The following is a 17593-nucleotide window of genomic DNA, read 5'->3' on the forward strand; positions in this document are numbered from 1 at the left end:
TTCAAGCAAGGGCTGGATTTTGTTTGAGCTTTCCTCAGATCTATACAATTAGATTTCCTCCAAATCACAAAGAATACTTACTTTAGTGAAATTTTTGTAATCATTTCCTTCTCTTCCTTTTCAATTTGTTCATAGTAATTTTGTTCTTCTTCTTCAATCAATAAATGGAAGGTACTCTTTTTCTGACGTGCTCTTCCTCTAGCTTGAATAATTCTTCTCAAAGAAAGATTACCATCAAAGAGAACAACAATATTACAATCAGAAATATCAATACCTTCTTCTAAAACACTAGTAGAAACTAAGAGCTTGCATTCATGATTTTTAAATTCTTCTATCAAGACTCTTTGTTCATTTTCATAATTCATTCCACCTGCTCCATATTGGCCGACTATTCTTTGAGGATAAAATTGCTTGAATTTTCTTTCCAACATTCTTGTCAACCTGAAAGACATTTCTTTGGTTTTTACAAAAACTAGAATACGTGAATCATCTTTAGTCTTGTTTAAGATGGACTCCAACACTCCAAATCTTTCTGAAAATGAACGGGTGATATTTGAAAACTTTTCTTTTGAATATTCCAAATCTTTTGATGATTCTAGATATTCTAAAGCTTCTTTGGTTCCAAGAATATTAGTCATTTCCATTAATCCTATAAATTTGAGCATTTTCTGTGAAATACTTTCGTATTGTGGTGGTATGTGAAGTCTTAAATAACCAATAATTGATATAAAACTCCCAAAGTGCCATAAATTATTAATCTTGTACTCTAGTAATTGTTCATTCAGTAAGCATACTTCTTCCTTAAATTTAGAGATCAGTTGTATTTGTTCTTGCTTCATTGATGTTTTCCTAATTTTAGTTGATGCAGTATTTTCCATTTCTCGCATCTTTTCTCTTGTTAGAAAAGGATAGGAAACAGAATCAATTTTGAAGGAAACTTCTAACTGTTGAAAATCTAGTGGTGATGCTGTGAGACCAGTAATTTTAACACGTGATTGTGAATTGCGAAAAGCAGCACCCAATAAATTATATCTACTATTTGGACTAATTCCATGGTGTATCTCATCAAATACCACCATTGAAAAATCTTCAGGTCTTAACATTCTATTTTCGAACAAGTTCAATAACAAGCCATCAGTGAAGAAGCAAACTTGAACCTCTCTTTTACGTAACCTTTCAATCGACTCTGCAGTTCTCGTTTGACTACACAATACCAAGGATTTATCTTCGGTCTCTGTTATATAATAATCAGATTGTTGAAAAGCAAGTGGAATTTTGTTCACTACAAATGCCACCAACTTTTCTGGATTGAGTACACTCATCTTTTTCATCAATAGAACAGACACTAGAGTTTTACCTAATCCTGTTGGAAGACAAATCAGAGAGTTTGTAAACAAGCTCTGAAAGTACATCTCCACTTGATAATCTCTAGGAGTGGAATGAAGCAATGAAGGAGGATAGTACTGTTCTTGATTCTTCTCATCAAGAAAGTTTGGCAACACTGTCTGCACAATAGGCTCAACAACTTGATTTGTCAAATCATTATTATCATTATGTGAAGGAAGGTAACTCTTGATATCCTCATAAATCATATGAAAAGGAAGTTTCCTATCGGGCCACTTTTTCTTTGCTATTGTAGTTGTTGGATCTTCCAAGCCTTTCACAAAAGTTGCTTCTGGTCTAAAGCAAACAAAGCCTTCACTCAATTGTACAACTTTGGTACCAATGGTGAATTCATCTTTAATTTTAATAACAGTTGCGACCTTTTCATTGCACTTTCTACAATGTAATGTATGGAGAACAATCTTCTTCTTTGGTGATTCTTGAACATCCATATTAATCATCAATTTTTGATTGTTGGAATGATTAGTATCAATTTGATCATCGGAAGTGTATTTAATTTGATGATCATAGGTTAGTGTACAGTGATTGGCATTGTTATACTTGCATAGACACATCCAATCGAAGGAAATTAATGCATGGCCACACTTTAAACAAGAGAGAAGATGTGATGGTTGTGGAAGCATTTTGTTGATCGGATTGGTTGATCGGAAACTATTGTGATAAGCCTGTGAAATTAATACTAAATGATATTATTAGGTTGGGAATTCATAAGTGATTTTTTTAAATTTATTAAATAATTTTTCAAAAATAAAATATAATTGTTTTTTCCAAATTTATTGAATTTAATCCTTAAACAAAATGTAGTATCTGAATTTTATATATGTCCAGAGCTTTGGAACAGTAATGTATCAAATAGCTGGAACAATACTTTTCAAGCAAATACATGAAGGGAGATAGTTCAGTGGTAGAACATGGGATTGTGGTTCCTAAGATCAGGGTTCGATTCCCTGTCTTCCTACACCTTTTTGACTTTTACTTATTCTAGAATTAAGCCTGTTTATGTAGGAGTTTACAGTATTTAAGAGACAAGAAATAATTTCAAACTCTGGTTACCAGCTTTTATTTATTTAATTATACGAAATAACAATGAATTTCCTCTCCTTCCCATTCCTCTCCAAAAACTTCCTTTGTTCTGAATCAACAATAATCCACTTCAAAATCAAATACAGCATTATTCCACTTTCGATCATAGTCCAAAAGTTCAAATACACCAAAATAGTAATGGCGTTTGACAAGAATTCAAAAAAAAATGATAGATTCATTAAACAATGAATTCGTTTGCAACAATGACTTGAACAAGCACCTTCGAAAATGCATACCAGTCACCGAATACAATCGTCAACTCAGAGAATTGAGACTAAACGCCTCCATTGGAAGTATTTCAGTTCTCGGTATTATGAGAATTGTCATTTTCGTCTTGTTGTTCATTGGATTAATTCTCTTTCTTCTATTCAAGAGATCGAAATATTTGAAATTCAATAGAATTGGATTTGCTTTTGGAGTTTTGATTTTTTCCTTGTTAGTTGTCTTGAATGGAATTTTGCTAATTGACTTGATCCCTTCGAGAGTAATTGATTTTAATCCGACAGCAGCAGTGGTGGCAGCAATTAATTCTACAAAGAATTCGACTCGGCAAATTTCATTTGATTATCAACAGGTTTTGGTTGACCAAATCATTTCTCCATTAATTTTAATTCCCATTCAAACTTTTGAACAATTTGCTCAATTGGCCACAAATGCAACCACAAATCAAACTCTAGTTGACTATTCAAAAGTCAATCTTAGAACCATTCCTCTCATCCAGAGAACAAGAGCCATGTGGGTATCTCAACCTCAAGAATTACTATCCGAAACCATATGTTTCATCCACCTTTCGACCACATCCTTGCTTCACTGGCTCATGATCTTGTGCATCCCAAACTTTATCTTTTTCAATTATGTGATCAGATCTTACATGGAGAGAAAGAAATTGCGATTGGTAAAATTCTTGGAAAAGGAACAAGAAAAATTACATCGAGAATTTTTGAAACGTTTGCCAGAGGAAGATTCTTCTGAGAATTTAACACCTCAATCGAATGAAATTCATGTTGGAAATAGAGTTTTGAGAGGATATGCCAGTCAAAGATTGACAGATGAAAGGTCATTTATTTCTGAGAGTGATTCCTCAATTGTTTTGATGGATCAACCTAGAAAAGCTTCAATTCCACAGAGAGAAAGTTTCTTATTTGGTGATTCTCAAAGGGAACATCGATTCATGTCTAGTGTGTCAACTGAGCCATCTTTCTTTGCAAGTGTTTCACAACATGCTGGTCAACCAGGAAATAATTCTGGAAGAGTTAGAAGAGATTCAGCTGCTTCAGATACTTCTGAAAATGTGCAAACAGATGGAAGTGATCCAACTAATTTGTCAAGTTTCGGTACAAGTTTCCTTAAACCACCTCAATCGAATTATGATTCGAATGATGGTCCTCCTCAATTGCCAAATCCAAATGCGAGAAATGGAAAGGACCCGTTCAATCCTAATTATAATCCGAGAGGAACTGAAGTTTCGTATATTTCCACCACTACTGGAATGATGACTCCAAGAGCAACAGTTGAAGACAACTTGGAAAGTGGAAGTGTTATTAAACATTCCTATTTAAGGCAAACTCATGGTGAGAGTGATACTCTTTCACAGACAGATTCCAAGTTTTTGAATAATTTTTCAATGACTCCATCGAGAACCACTCCAATGAATGATGTCACTAATCAGTCAACTCAATTGTCAACAACTGCTTTTTCATCCACTGAAAATAGACAATTAAGATCTCAATTTGAGAATGAAAAGATGATTCTCATTCTCAATTTCTTCATTAATCATCCAAAAACCTTTCAAGCTTTGACATTTTGTTTCACAACCATCAGTTGGGCTATCGTTCAAGGAGTTTTCATAGCAATCATGTTAGTTCCACAATCTGTCACCAGTTGTGATGCCATCTGGTATGTAGTTCAGAGAGTTTGGTACAGTTGCGTGTTAATCCTAAGTACCTGCTTTATGATTGGACTATTTCTCTTTGATATGTTGGTCAATGAGAAAAATTCCTTATTGAAAAAGAATGTCAATTCTCCAAATTCACAAAAGAAATCCAAGTTTGCCTTCTTCAGATTCTTATCAAATTATTGGATTCATCATGATTTGATGTGGTTCAGGAGGGAGGCACTCTTATTTGTGTTGATTTTCATTGTCACTTGTTTGGGATTGACATTAACTGACATTCTTGTTCATGTGACTAGATCTGAAGAGTTGGTGATTAGAGTTTACATGATTAAGATTGTAGCTTCATTCCTGTTTGAATTACCTTTCGTATTGGTGACTCCATTTCTTGTGGGAATGTTTGCATTGAAGAGACAATATCATGTAAGCAAGTTACAAAATGATTTTGTAAAGAATCAAGATGATTATATTAGAAAGAGTATTAGACGAAATGAAAATAATCAAACCTTGACTCAATCAACTTTCCATCAACAATCCACCAATAATCAAGATACTCTCATTGAGCAACATTACAATTTATCAATTTATCATCCAACTGAGAATATTATGAGACAAATTCTCAAACATTCGAAACTCAATCGATTGTTCCAAGAATTTCTCCAAAGAGAATTATCAATCAGCAACTTGCTACTCTACAAGGCAGTCAATGAATACTTTATCTTGAAAGAGAAGGAAAAGATTCTCGAGCAGAGACAAAAGCTCTTCCACATTTACTACAATTTCATCAATTCCAATGATATTAATCAATCTCGTTTCAGTAACTTGTTGAATCGTTCCATTCTCTTGGTGAGTAAGAGTGAGAATAGATGGATTTCCAAATCCACAATCAAGAGATTTGATGAATTAATGAAAGCTTTCCATTCCAATCCAGTCAATGCCAAGGAATTCCACATCACCGTTGGAAGACATCAACAATCCACTGAAGTTGAATTGGGAGACTTGATGATTCAACTCAAGGAAGAAATCCTATTCAATTTGTTGGATTCCTACACTCGATTCTTTATAGAATGCAAGGAATTCCACATGTTCCTCTCCTCCAACTCCAATTCGACTCAATTTGGTGTTGCCAATTCTTCTACTACAACTTCCAATAATCATAACAATAACAATACTTCAAGTACCATTACTTATCAATAAAAATTCCGATCCAATATAATTACTTATTGCAATCATCAAATTCATCGAATTGAACCTTCCTCCGATATATATTATATTATTAATCATATCATCATCATTAATAACTATTTATATACAATTTAATTTATTTAATGGAGAGGTTCAATCGGATGTTCCTTCAACTTGTTGATTGCTTTTGATCTAATTGTCAGAATGGCACTCACAATTTCAAATTGATATGGATTAGGAACAGTATTATCACAATTAACTCTTGGGTCGACACTCAATTTTTCTAACAAGTGTTCTAATTGTTCTAATTCTTGCAAGCTGATTCTTTGGGTGTTGTGTTGGAGGTGATGTTGTTGAGTGTGTGGCATCTTTTTTTTGTATTTTGTTTTAATTTAAAATTGGACAGAAATTGGGTTTTAATTTGGTAATTAACATTTTTCAAGGTACTTTTATGGAAATTTTTGATAATTGATAAAATTGGAAACAAGAAACTTTATTCAGGTTGTGGATTAGTTGCATTGTAAAATTGTATAGATGTACTGCTAGTAGTGGTAGTATTGGATCGTTGTAATTCTTGAGGTGAAATCATTAACTTTGGATATTGCACTAATATGTGACAGTATTCTTTCGAATATCGTTCATAGAATTGGACATACTCTTCAAAAGGCATAATTTTAGCAATATTTTCAAAGATTGGTTGTAGAGCTGCATCTACTATTTCCTGTTCCAGATGAACATCTTGTGTGAAGAGGAAGAGATGTTTGATTAATTCCTGTCTCTGAATGATATGTTCATAGCTTTTTGGGTCTTTTGTTGATAACATGTTAGATAGGACCCATGTTGCTTCCTTCTTTAGAGAATATCCATTCCTATTATGAAAATCAGCACTGTAAACTAGTAAAAGTATTGAGGCAATGTCAATATCGACTAATCTGGCTGATTGAGCTGGTGTTCCTGCTGCAATATTGCTCATGACGTAGAGAGCTTCCTTTTTCATGGAAAACTTGTCTGATTGCATGCTCCTACTGAGACATTTGAAAAACTCGGGTTGGTCTATCACTTGTTGTGTAACTGCATCATATTCCATTCTTGTGAAATTTCCCAAGATTCTCAGAGATGGCAATTCTATATTTCGTACATCCTTTTCGTTAATTACATTATCAATGAGTTTGCATATTAATTTATCATCCAAAAAGCTTTCAAATATTTTTGGAATGTTTGACTCGGTTCCATATGTTATTCCCCACAAGGTGTCTGATAAAACATCGACATCTTCAGAGGTGAGAGCCAATTCCTTCATTACATCAGTAATCATTTCTAGAGAATCCTCATCCATATTAATTGGTTTAGCTCTGAAAAAGTTAGAAAAAGTCCAAGAAATAATTCTAATCATTGAAATGATACCATTATTCTTGACTGATTGATAGACATTATAAATTAGCTTGAGAGAGGAAATCTTTTCACTTTCTCCAACTTTGTCCAAATTATCACAATCCTCTTTTAAACAAGGAAAATAATTCTTGGCTCCTTGCATTGTAATTGGCACCAAGGTATGCAATACTAAATCTCTCGATTCTGTATTATCTCCTGTAATATTGGCCAAATTCCACAATGCTTGTTGCTTAATTTCTGGAGGTTCACAATGCAGTAACATTAAAAGAGTCTGAACTGCATTGAGTGAGGTAATTTCTTCATCCTTATACGATATCACAGAAATCGTGTGTTCATATGATCCAGATGCTATATTTGTTAAAATCCAAGATGATTCAAATACCAAATTACGCCACAATGCCACAATCTTTAAAGGATCTTGTCTATTCTTATATTCTCTCAAATACTCTCTCACTATTCCAAAATAGAGTATTTGAAATGAGAATGGAACCAATCCACCCTTTACAACTTCATCAAGAGGTGGATTATTTTCGAATGAAACTAATTTACGAATAATGACCATCAGTTCCAGAACATGTTCAAAAACAGAGGAAGAATCCGTCAGATCAGCCATCAAATCTCTAAATATTGGTCGAAATCTATTAATCTTTTCAGCAATGCTCATGATTTTAGGACGGTATTCAGTGATCGGAATTGCTCTTCTCCTAGTTGATGAAGTTTTATGACGAGTCTTGTTGATACGGAGAGAGGCAATTAATTGACGAGTTAATTGATCCTTCTTGAATGATTTATCATCATCATTGTCATCTTCATTATTATTGTTTGGTAATGATTTCATACTTGATGATAATTATTTGATGATGACGATGACTAAGAAAATATACACTAAATAATAATAATACAATGGACTAATTTACAACAGCAAAGAGATGTTTTGTTCTATTGGTGGTTGTCTCTTGAGGGAGAGATGCAGAAAAGTGTAACAAACAGAACTTCCAACACTTTGAAAAATTTGGTCGAGGTTGTGCTGATGGATGATGATTGGTTGTTTTTTTTGAAAATAGTTTAAAGTTGACGATGGGTGTGATTGAAAATTACGCTGAGACCTGTCTTATTCCTTAAATAATTTATCAACTTCAAGTTAAGGTCAATTAAAGAATGAAAATTTTAAGGTTTTTTAATAGGACTTGATATGGTGCTGCTGCTGCGAAGAAGAAGAAGAGGAATGGTATTGGTGTGAAATGATTGGTCTTGGGTGTCTTGGTGTTGAACTGAAAACATTGGAAAAATCCCAACTACTTAAAGTTGTCTTGAAACAGAATGGGGCTAACAGTGACAATAAAACAAAAACTGTACCAGGGAAGTAAATGTAAATGACAAATTGAACAAAATCAATGTCAGGGAAGAAGACGTACATTAAGAAGAAGGCTAACCAAATGACAACGAGCTGGACAACACAGGCATATCTAAATACCAAATCCCAATCATCTTCAGAGGCATTCCATAACTCTAATATAAAATCTTTGAGAGATAAATTCTTCAAATGATTCCATAAATTGATAAAAGTATTGTGTGGTTCTTCAATTTCCTTTGGTTGTTTTGAATTTTGATCTATTGGCTTGGCTTCCTTAATTTCTTTTTGGGCCTTCATTTGTTTTTCCATATTTCTCTTTGTACAACTTCTGTAGAAAATAATGGCCAAGTAGAATAACACTTCAGAGGAGTGATCAATAGTCATGATGAGTTTTTGTACCATTGGTGGATACTTGAAATTGTCCAAGAGATATAACCAAGGTACTTCTACGAAAATTTCTTCAGTATAAATTGGCCAGAACATTTTCACACCCTTCATATAGATTACATCCAATAGAGTGTGGAAAATAAAACCAACCAATAATCCAATTGCAAATGGAATGTTAAGCCATTCGTGGTCCTGTTGAAGTTTTTCCCAGAATGACAACGATGTTTTTTCTTCCGATAATTGTTGTGAAATATTCTTTTGTGGTGCTGCTGCTGAAAATTCAGAATCTGTTGGGAGGGATTCATCCTCTTCCTCTTGAACTTTCACTTGTTCGGTTTGCATCTTCATTTTAGCTACTAATTTTCTATCCTTCTCATTGTACAAATAGACAAAGTAAAGTAAAAGTGGTAAAAAGAATACTAGAGAGTGAGTGGCACCTCTGTGTAATGTTTCAGCAACTTCCTTATGTTGATCAGGACCCCAACCCAAGAATAAGAAAGAAAGTATAATTGTAAGAATAACAACACACAAGTCAATGTCTGGTAATATGGAACCAACAAGAAGACCATATTGGAACCATTCTCGGTCGCTCTTTCTATAGTAAATTCTATGAAGAATTGGTGTGAGTCCATCTTCTCCTCCAATAGAGAAGGCAGGTTTAGAGGCGTACGTACTCGTACTTGCTGCTGTTTTTTCATAGCAACACTCGGAATGATGAGGAAGAGAGGTAGACGAAGACTTGATACTAGTCTCACAACAAGGGTCTACTTCTAATGATGAGGACAAGGTTTTGCAAACTTTGGAAGGATTCTCAACAGTTGAGGTTATGGAAGAATCGGCAATTTTGGAGAGGGATGATGAAGATGAGCTATTAGAGTTGGACTTGGCAAGTTGTTGTTGTTGTTGTTGGACAGTGGAGGTAGTGGTGGCGTTATTGTTAATAGCTATCGATGATGAAAGGGATCGTTTCCTTCTTCTCGTAGCATCCACCAGGAAGGCTATCCATTGAAATATATAGAATAATAAGAGACCAAACAGAAAATGTATTCCTCCAGGCATAGTGTTACAATGTTGTTGTTATATAGGTTTGTTGTTGTTGTTTTAAAGAGAGTGAAAATATCTTTTGATATTAATTCAATATAATAAATTGATGAATAAATAACAAGAATGATGATGTGTAAGTCCACAAAGAAGCTTATTACCTAGTTGTTTTTTGTAGTAATATAATTGTAGTAAAAACTTGAGTGAATATTCTTATTATACACTCCTCGATAGTAGAGAGAGAGAATTTTGTATTCTTGATGATGATTGAAATGACTCAACAAGACAATACAGTGGAATGGAAACTCTTGCAAAATCTTTCCACTCTATTTCCACTCCAGAAATACACAAAGTGAAATAACAACACTTGATGAAGGACAATAAGTTCACACACACTACTAGTAGTATATCGTATTGTCTTTCCTGCAACTAAACAAAAGTACTGCTTGTGCTGATACCAGGGAATGGATCGTTTTTTTCAATAAAATTCAAAAAGATTCGGGCTGCGAGAGCATGATTTTACGTTGGGTACCCTTCAGCGTCATCACAGCAAAGATGAAATTTTTTCAAATGCTTATTCTCAACGTTAGTGGACGTGAGAATTTATTACTCGATTAAGAAGCACAACTTTTATGATTTGCAAATTGCCGAAGGGAAATCGAGCTTGTGATGGTAAGCTGTTCGATATTTATTTTGCTTATGAGGGTATCTTTATCAATTTATTATCAAGTAATGTAATTAAATAATATATTCAATATAGAATAATATTTCATATGAAAATTGTTGTTGCATGGGTAAAAATGTTGTTATCGGACATGGAAATAAGTTTCTAATTTGAAGCAAAAGTACAGTCCTGATAACTCAGATTCTATTTTAACAAGTAAGATGATGTGCATGTTTCTAATTAAAAAGCAAAGCTAGTAACACAACTATTAGCACTAACAATTCAAAATTTTCCTCAATGTCGTTCAAGAAGGAATTACGGCAACAGCTGTCGTATGAGCAATGTGAAAATTGTTAAGCTTGTAATCATTGCTTTACAAATTGGAAACACAACTCATATGACAAGTCATGAATTTGAGCAAATGGCTCCAATTAATAGAAAGATTGACGTGACAGATGAAAAACTTTACACAAAGTTCTAGTATCTTTGTTTTTGATCAAGCTTAAATCGTAACAATGCTTCCAAATGATACAACGTGTTCATCAACACTGTCAACATGTCACATCCACCTTCAAAAAAAATACAACACCATGAAAAAGGAACGTAAATCTTTACTTTCAGGTTTGAGACCACAAATCCTCAAAATTCTAGAGGTAGACGAATGTTTGCAACATTTTAAAGAATTCTGTGTAAAAGCTCACACCATAGAAAGTTTAGATTGCATATTAGAGATCAAGAATTTTATGGAATCAGATGAAATTCTCTCTGTGAAGCAGAATAGATTGAATACCATATGTAAAACCTATGTACTGGGCAATTCGGATGTCAATATAAACGCAGAGATGAGGAATAATTTACTTCGATACAACAATGAGACCATTGAAATCTTTACTGAACAATACGAAACAATTAGGAAAGCTCTAGAAAGTATTAGAGATGAATTGATTGGCATTCTAGGTTGGAGAGTACCCCATTTTGTTGAAAGTAAGCATTGGCACGAATTTACATTGGAATATCCCCAATTGTTGTCGTTGTGTCTTTCTGAGATGGATCAGAAAAAATACGAAAGCATCAGATATAGAAAGGAAGACTTCCTCAGAGATAGATTTTCAGAGAAGGAAGTACTGCTGTGTGAATTTATGAAAGACGATCAATCAATGTTCAAACTTGAGAAGTCAGATCTGGATGGATGTTTGTCAGTTTTTTCATGTGATGGTTCTGTTTTATTAGATGAAAAAGATATTGGAATGGGCAAATTTCAGGGTTTTAAGGTTGCTGGATCACTACCTTATCCTTCATGGTTGATTATATTGGCCTTATCTAGCAGTAAATTCCATGCAGGTACTTGGGAAGGATATCGATTTGATAGAGAGTATGATTTCAGATTTATTCCTTCCTCTGAAGAGAATGGTCAACTATTTTATGACACCCACATTTCAAAGCTTGTTGTGAAGTATACTAAATTAGCAGAGCACCGTTCTTGTTATTGTATGACTGAAAATTTGTACAAGTCTAACAGAACGTATATGGTTAATAAGTCAATTACACCACAAGCTGGTAGATATGTGCCTAATTATTATGAAGAGGATATTAATCAAGATATATTTGGAGAATATGAAACACTGCATTCACCACTTGGTGATAATCAATCCTTATTCTCCTATGGCAATCTTACTAATCCAGGTGGTATGTTACTATCCAAACTAGGCACTCCTCAAAAGAGATTATTAGATATTGCCACCACTTACAGAGAAAATATAATAGGTAATATTAAGAAAATATTGGAAAATGATGGACGTATCTTGAAAACTATGGAATCTGTGTATAGTACAGTTAAAACCAGATTGGACAGATACAAAATTGCTTCTAAATCTACTGATCCTCATATATTTGAATTATCATTCGAAGAACAATTAAAAAATTTAGTGATTCCAAAAGAATAAAATTTCCAGTTTCTCTAAAAGGAATTGTAATATCGTATGTACTGTTAGTACTGTTATCAAGAGAAGTCAATTGAGATTGCATCGAGTCGAGCATTGAATCCTTACTGGATATGCAACTAGATGGATTTTAGAGTCCTGGATATTTTGTGGAGAATTGTGGAAAATGAAGGTTGTTATTATGTACATTGGAAATTTACAATTTGCTTGGTTTTTGACCATCCTCAACAAGATTGGCAGGAACCATAACCTTGGCTTGTCCTTGCATAATGAGAATATCTCCTTGTTTTTCATCATTTCTGTAGCAATTGGTCTTGAGTGTGATAATTTTTCTTTGTAGGTCAATATCCTCAATTTCAACACGAGCTTTGACTTTCTCTCCAACTGGAAGTGGTTGTTTGTATTTGTAAGTTTGTTCTAGGTAAACTGTGCCGTCTCCAGGAAGATGAGCTCCCAAAATTCCTGAGATTAGGGAAGTCAGCAATTGTCCATGAACAATTGGTTTCTTAAATCTTGTCTTACTAGCAAATTCAGCATTCAAGTGAATTGGATTGAAATCTTCACTCAACTCGGCAAATTTCTTAACATGTTCATGAGTGTACTTTTTGGAAATCTCTGCAAACATTCCAACCTTCAATGGAAGAGTCTTATTAGTTGTAACATTACTAGTCACTGGATGAAATTGATAACTTTCATATTTAGTAATGGCTTCTCTCCAAAAATCTGGAATTGGTTCCTTAGTTTTCTTTGCAAAATCATAATATACAATTACTGTTAATTTGAATTTTCAAAATGAGTGGATTATGAAACAGAGTTCAGTTAGAGGAAGGACATTTGAATGTACATACCTGCTTCTGCTTCACACCAAACTTGTCCCTCATAGGAAACTCTATAGTGTTGAGTGAATGAAGAGCTGCCAACTTGTGAGGTACGAATGAATACATCACATTGTTTAAATCCCTTTCCTGGTGCAATACATCTCATATCACACTGTTAAACACATTAATTGTTTCAAATAATATTAGAAGAATTAGCTTACCTTCAATAATACGAAAGGATAGGTCAATGATTCTGGATCCAACAAATTCAATGTATTTGGTCCAAAATAATCAGTTCTAGCCTCTTCAAACAATGTCAAATAAATAGCATTATTCAAAACCTTCTGATTGTCTTCATCACTCCATCTAGTTGCCAATGTAACTCGATGTCTAAAGACTGTTCCTGCAGGAATAACTCCCTTCTCTCTTGGTGCTTGTGATGATGATGATGCAGACATTTTAAATCTCGATTCTGATGATGGTTTGAATTGAAAAAAACAATTTCCGAACTTGAGTAAAAATACAACGATCAGCAAGAGTTTTGTTGTTGATCTTTTTTTTGTGTGCTTTAATTTTCCTGATTACATTTAATTTTTTAATTTGGATTCTTTGATGGATTCTTGTAGCATTGAAAGTTGTTAATTTTCCGGTAAATCTTGTAGTTGGATTTTGTAAACTTTGTATCATTGTTAATAAGGGAGTGAAAGAGAATGTGCATTGTGAATGGCAAATCCTCTCTAATGGATGAATTTTCTGAAAGAAATGAATATGTAAATAAAAGAATCAATTAGAATATAGCCCGTCTAGCTCAGTCGGTAGAGCGCAAGGCTCTTAACCTTGTGGTCGTGGGTTCGACCCCCACGGTGGGCGTTTCATATTTTATTTTTTACCTATTCGAAAGGAAGTGAATCTTTTTGATTTTCTATTTTGTTTAAAACAAGTTCAATACTTTCCGATCGTTTACAATTTTTAAATATTAAAAAAAAGAAAATTACAAAAAAAATGTCATTGCTGAATCAAGATGAGGAGTGCTGTACAGTGGAATTGATTGATTTCTCCAGTTGTTGCAATAGTGACTCATATCAAGATCCAATGATCGGAATGTTGAAACAAAAACTTAGATCACCAAAGCGAATCGCCTTCTCCAACAAATTTGAAGAATTCAAAAGTATTGAATTTGATGATGATGTGTATGATGTTAGGATTTCTAGATCCTGCTCATTGATAGTTGTTGTTAAGAGTAACTGTTTTGTTTTTATTGATTATGAAACATTGGAAATCAAGCAACAAGTAGAAACTGCATGCATATATTTCGAACTTGAGGAAGATTATGATAATTGTGGAAATGATGCCTTGTTGATGAATCATAATAGGATTATTTCGAAATATGATTTGAAACAATTTATAATTACAGAAGGGAGTTGTCAACCCATTTGGACCTATCGTACTGAGACAGATATAACTATTACTAGCAAACCAATTAATGCTATGATTTTGGATGGAAAAAAAGTTGTGATCTTTAATGAGGATAATTGTATGACTTTTCTTGATGCCAAGACAGGAACAAAGCTAATGGAGTACACAATCAAATTGGAGAGCTCTGTTTCTGGATGCTTTGAACCTGATCGTAGGAAACCAAATACTCTGTATCTCTTCATGAAGGAAATGATGAAATTTGAATATGAGAATGGGAATTGGAAATGTACCTCATTTGCTACCGGTCATAGTAATATTGATGGATTAGGCATGGATAGAGTATCTGGTATTCTTTATTTTAGTGGATATTGTGAGAGCAAATGGAGCATTTCTGCATATACAACTTGTGGAACTTTTATTGGAACACATTCTGTCACTTGCTCTGGTTTTTACATTGACGAGAGAACAGGGTTAATGTACATGGCAGAAACGGGCAAGATTTCAATTGTGAAATAATGAATTAACATTTGGTTTTTTCGATTTGGTAATCTTCTTATTAGTGTTGATTTACACGACCATAGTTTTCATGGAGGATTTATGCAGTATCCATCAACTTGCTGTTTGTTCAGGATTCAAATTCCAATTTGTTTTGGAGTATCTAATTAATGGCAATAATCAAAAAAGAAAAGACTACAGCACCACAGGTTCCCAAGTTGTCTCCAACCTCAGTACTGATGTGGCTCGACGATGCTTAACTTCTCAAATCGGACGGGATGAGGTGCATTCATCGTGATATGGCCGTAGCCATTCAATTCTTTAAATTGTTCAATATTAATGTGTCTACTCATGGGAAATTCAAATATCAATATATAACAGCTCACAAAGTTCATTCTTAATTTTAATCAACACTAAAATCTACAAATAGAGAGAAAGATACTAAGCAATAATGAGTTAAAACAAAATTAAAGAATCAATGGTTGAATTATCCAAGACTATTTTCGGAGTCAGTTAACAAGCAAAATAAATGAAGTTCCTCTAACTTCCTCAAAATGTTACCACCATAACCATGTCCTCCCATTTAAAGCAAGTCTACACGGAGTTAACAAGCAAAATAAATTTTCGCTTGGATTTTCCACATAGTTTCTCCCACAAAAAAAATGATCCTCCAACGAATCCTTTTCGTCTGCATTCTTTTAACTTGGATTGGACTTTCTCTTGCATTGTCCATCCACAAGCCAAAACTTGTCTCCACCCTTTCCAAAACCTCACAAAAAGAACAATTCCTCATCACAACATACTTTGATTACTTTAATTGCAAAAGTATGGACTATTTGAAATCAATAACCATTGAGCCAGTCACCTCAAGCAATAAATTTTACTGTCAAAACACCCAATGTTACACCACCAGTCATTGGGATATAACCATGAATTATAGATGTGTCTATTCTGAATTGAGTGATCTCTTCAAGAACTATTCCATGCCACTTGCAATCGAATATCAATACGATACTGAAAATGGAGGCAACACATGCAAAGATGATTTATTGCAAGAAATTACAGCCTATCCAGCAGCAGATTGTATTGAGAGAAATCACATTCCAATCACTTATGAATGTAAGAATGGTTATTATATTGAAACTCTTTACAATGCATCAACCCCAACTACTGAACCATGTCAATCTAATAATATTATTAAGCAAACAAAGATTCCAATCAATACTTGCACCACTGATGGTTACATGTATAATTGTAATCAATAAAGTAAATAATCAAAATTAAAAGTTAAAAGGTGTAGGAAGACAGGGAATCGAACCCTGATCTTAGGAACCACAATCCCATGTTCTACCACTGAACTATCTCCCTTCTTCTTGCCTTAAGATTAATTTTATAATTATTGTACAATTCTTCTCCCATTGCTAATAATTTACATTTATTGCTACAATCAATTTTATCCACATTCATTTCCTTCAATGTTATATTGTGCACAATCAGTGGTGAGTGTGCTCTTCTTCCTTTCCTTCATGTTTCTTTGCTAATTTATCCAATACACCTTGAGCATTGGTCAAGGTTTCGTTCACGAGAGCATGAGCTCCACCAATCTTTACTCCCACATGGGCACAACAAGCATTATCAAAGTCCCAATCATGTAACAAATTCTCAAGCCATTCCTTAAATAATTGAGGAGCAGTTTCAGTCTTATTCAAACCACCATTAGTCATTGAAGGATGGAAATCCATTTGACCTGACTTTTTTCCCAAAACCTTGAACAACAATGAAGGATTATCAAAGTAATTAATAGTATCATCTACGTGAATGGTCTTGGCAACAGGTGAGAAGACCCAAACAGAATTGAAATGGTTAGTAGATTCAGGAACTGGTGCAACAAATTCAGCACCAGCTGGAATTCTCATTTCTACATCTGGAGACCATTTGTTGAGATGATCCATAATATTACCAGCCCATGGAATATCCTTCTGATTACGAATATGTCTTGGAGTTCCATAATAAGATGCACTGGAATAGTTTTTATAAAAATCAGGGAAAGCAAGTGTATGGAACGGATGAGTTGCAACAACAGCTTCAATATCAACTCCATTATTTGTCAATTCATCAATTTCCTTTTTCAATTCTTCATCCAATGGTACTGTATCAATGACCAAATATTTTCCATTCGATAATCTAATCAATGACATGTGTGTACCAATATTAATCAAGCCTTTAATCTTGAATGATGCTCTAATATTGAAAAAGTTTTTTCCGATCTCCTTGATTCTCTTCTCGACCACAACTGCTGATGATTGATTGCCCATTTTTTTGTGTTTTTGTTGTATTTTTAAAATCTTGAATTGTCGTTGTATTTAAAGTATTCATTGGAACCATTCGAGTACGTCCTTCCACACCATCATGTACTTCCACTAGCTGATCAGTAAGCTAATATAACAAAAACAATTGGAGTTGAATTTCTTATTCAGAAAGTAGAGATGATTAAGAAATTGGACATACTAGGAAAATAACAAT

At 33.8% G+C, this 17593-nt stretch overlaps 9 protein-coding genes and 3 non-coding genes across 12 annotated transcripts; 6 read left to right on the forward strand and 6 right to left on the reverse strand.

Moving 5' to 3' along the window:
- Positions 1-77: 77 nt before the first annotated feature.
- On the reverse strand, positions 78-2027 carry NAEGRDRAFT_67962 (uncharacterized protein; the record flags this gene model as incomplete). The annotated part of the gene is made up of 1 exon (XM_002676756.1): positions 78-2027. The coding sequence occupies one exon, from the start codon at positions 2025-2027 to the stop codon at positions 78-80; it is 1950 nt and encodes a 649-aa protein (XP_002676802.1).
- Positions 2028-2291: 264 nt separating this feature from the next.
- On the forward strand, positions 2292-2362 carry NAEGRDRAFT_t334. Its single transcript has one exon. It is a non-coding gene; the product is annotated as a tRNA-His (tRNA).
- A 291-nt stretch (positions 2363-2653) lies between these two features.
- NAEGRDRAFT_67963 (uncharacterized protein) lies at positions 2654-5575 on the forward strand (the record flags this gene model as incomplete). Its single annotated transcript, XM_002676656.1, has 1 exon — positions 2654-5575. One exon carries the CDS (start codon positions 2654-2656, stop codon positions 5573-5575), a length of 2922 nt encoding a protein of 973 aa, XP_002676702.1.
- A 481-nt stretch (positions 5576-6056) lies between these two features.
- Positions 6057-7793, reverse strand: NAEGRDRAFT_67964 (uncharacterized protein; the record flags this gene model as incomplete). The annotated part of the gene is made up of 1 exon (XM_002676757.1): positions 6057-7793. The coding sequence occupies one exon, from the start codon at positions 7791-7793 to the stop codon at positions 6057-6059; it is 1737 nt and encodes a 578-aa protein (XP_002676803.1).
- A 322-nt stretch (positions 7794-8115) lies between these two features.
- On the reverse strand, positions 8116-9755 carry NAEGRDRAFT_79886 (uncharacterized protein; the record flags this gene model as incomplete). Its single annotated transcript, XM_002676758.1, has 1 exon — positions 8116-9755. The coding sequence occupies one exon, from the start codon at positions 9753-9755 to the stop codon at positions 8133-8135; it is 1623 nt and encodes a 540-aa protein (XP_002676804.1). The 3' UTR covers positions 8116-8132.
- A 1236-nt stretch (positions 9756-10991) lies between these two features.
- NAEGRDRAFT_67966 (uncharacterized protein) lies at positions 10992-12344 on the forward strand (the record flags this gene model as incomplete). Its single annotated transcript, XM_002676657.1, has 1 exon — positions 10992-12344. The coding sequence occupies one exon, from the start codon at positions 10992-10994 to the stop codon at positions 12342-12344; it is 1353 nt and encodes a 450-aa protein (XP_002676703.1).
- A 274-nt stretch (positions 12345-12618) lies between these two features.
- NAEGRDRAFT_4983 (uncharacterized protein) lies at positions 12619-12978 on the reverse strand (the record flags this gene model as incomplete). The annotated part of the gene is made up of 1 exon (XM_002676759.1): positions 12619-12978. A coding segment is annotated over one exon (360 nt), but the record flags the coding sequence as incomplete, so codon positions are not given.
- Positions 12979-13956: 978 nt separating this feature from the next.
- On the forward strand, positions 13957-14029 carry NAEGRDRAFT_t335. Its single transcript has one exon. It is a non-coding gene; the product is annotated as a tRNA-Lys (tRNA).
- Positions 14030-14161: 132 nt separating this feature from the next.
- Positions 14162-15091, forward strand: NAEGRDRAFT_49339 (uncharacterized protein; the record flags this gene model as incomplete). Its single annotated transcript, XM_002676658.1, has 1 exon — positions 14162-15091. The coding sequence occupies one exon, from the start codon at positions 14162-14164 to the stop codon at positions 15089-15091; it is 930 nt and encodes a 309-aa protein (XP_002676704.1).
- A 641-nt stretch (positions 15092-15732) lies between these two features.
- Positions 15733-16335, forward strand: NAEGRDRAFT_67969 (uncharacterized protein; the record flags this gene model as incomplete). Its single annotated transcript, XM_002676659.1, has 1 exon — positions 15733-16335. One exon carries the CDS (start codon positions 15733-15735, stop codon positions 16333-16335), a length of 603 nt encoding a protein of 200 aa, XP_002676705.1.
- A 32-nt stretch (positions 16336-16367) lies between these two features.
- On the reverse strand, positions 16368-16438 carry NAEGRDRAFT_t346. The gene has a single exon. It is a non-coding gene; the product is annotated as a tRNA-His (tRNA).
- A 125-nt stretch (positions 16439-16563) lies between these two features.
- NAEGRDRAFT_49340 (uncharacterized protein) lies at positions 16564-17385 on the reverse strand (the record flags this gene model as incomplete). Its single annotated transcript, XM_002676760.1, has 1 exon — positions 16564-17385. The coding sequence occupies one exon, from the start codon at positions 17383-17385 to the stop codon at positions 16564-16566; it is 822 nt and encodes a 273-aa protein (XP_002676806.1).
- Positions 17386-17593: the final 208 nt, after the last annotated feature.

The sequence above is a fragment of the Naegleria gruberi genome (assembly GCF_000004985.1).
Source record: "Naegleria gruberi genomic scaffold NAEGRscaffold_26, whole genome shotgun sequence".
Classification (NCBI taxonomy): Eukaryota; Heterolobosea; class Eutetramitea; order Acrasida; family Naegleriidae; genus Naegleria; species Naegleria gruberi.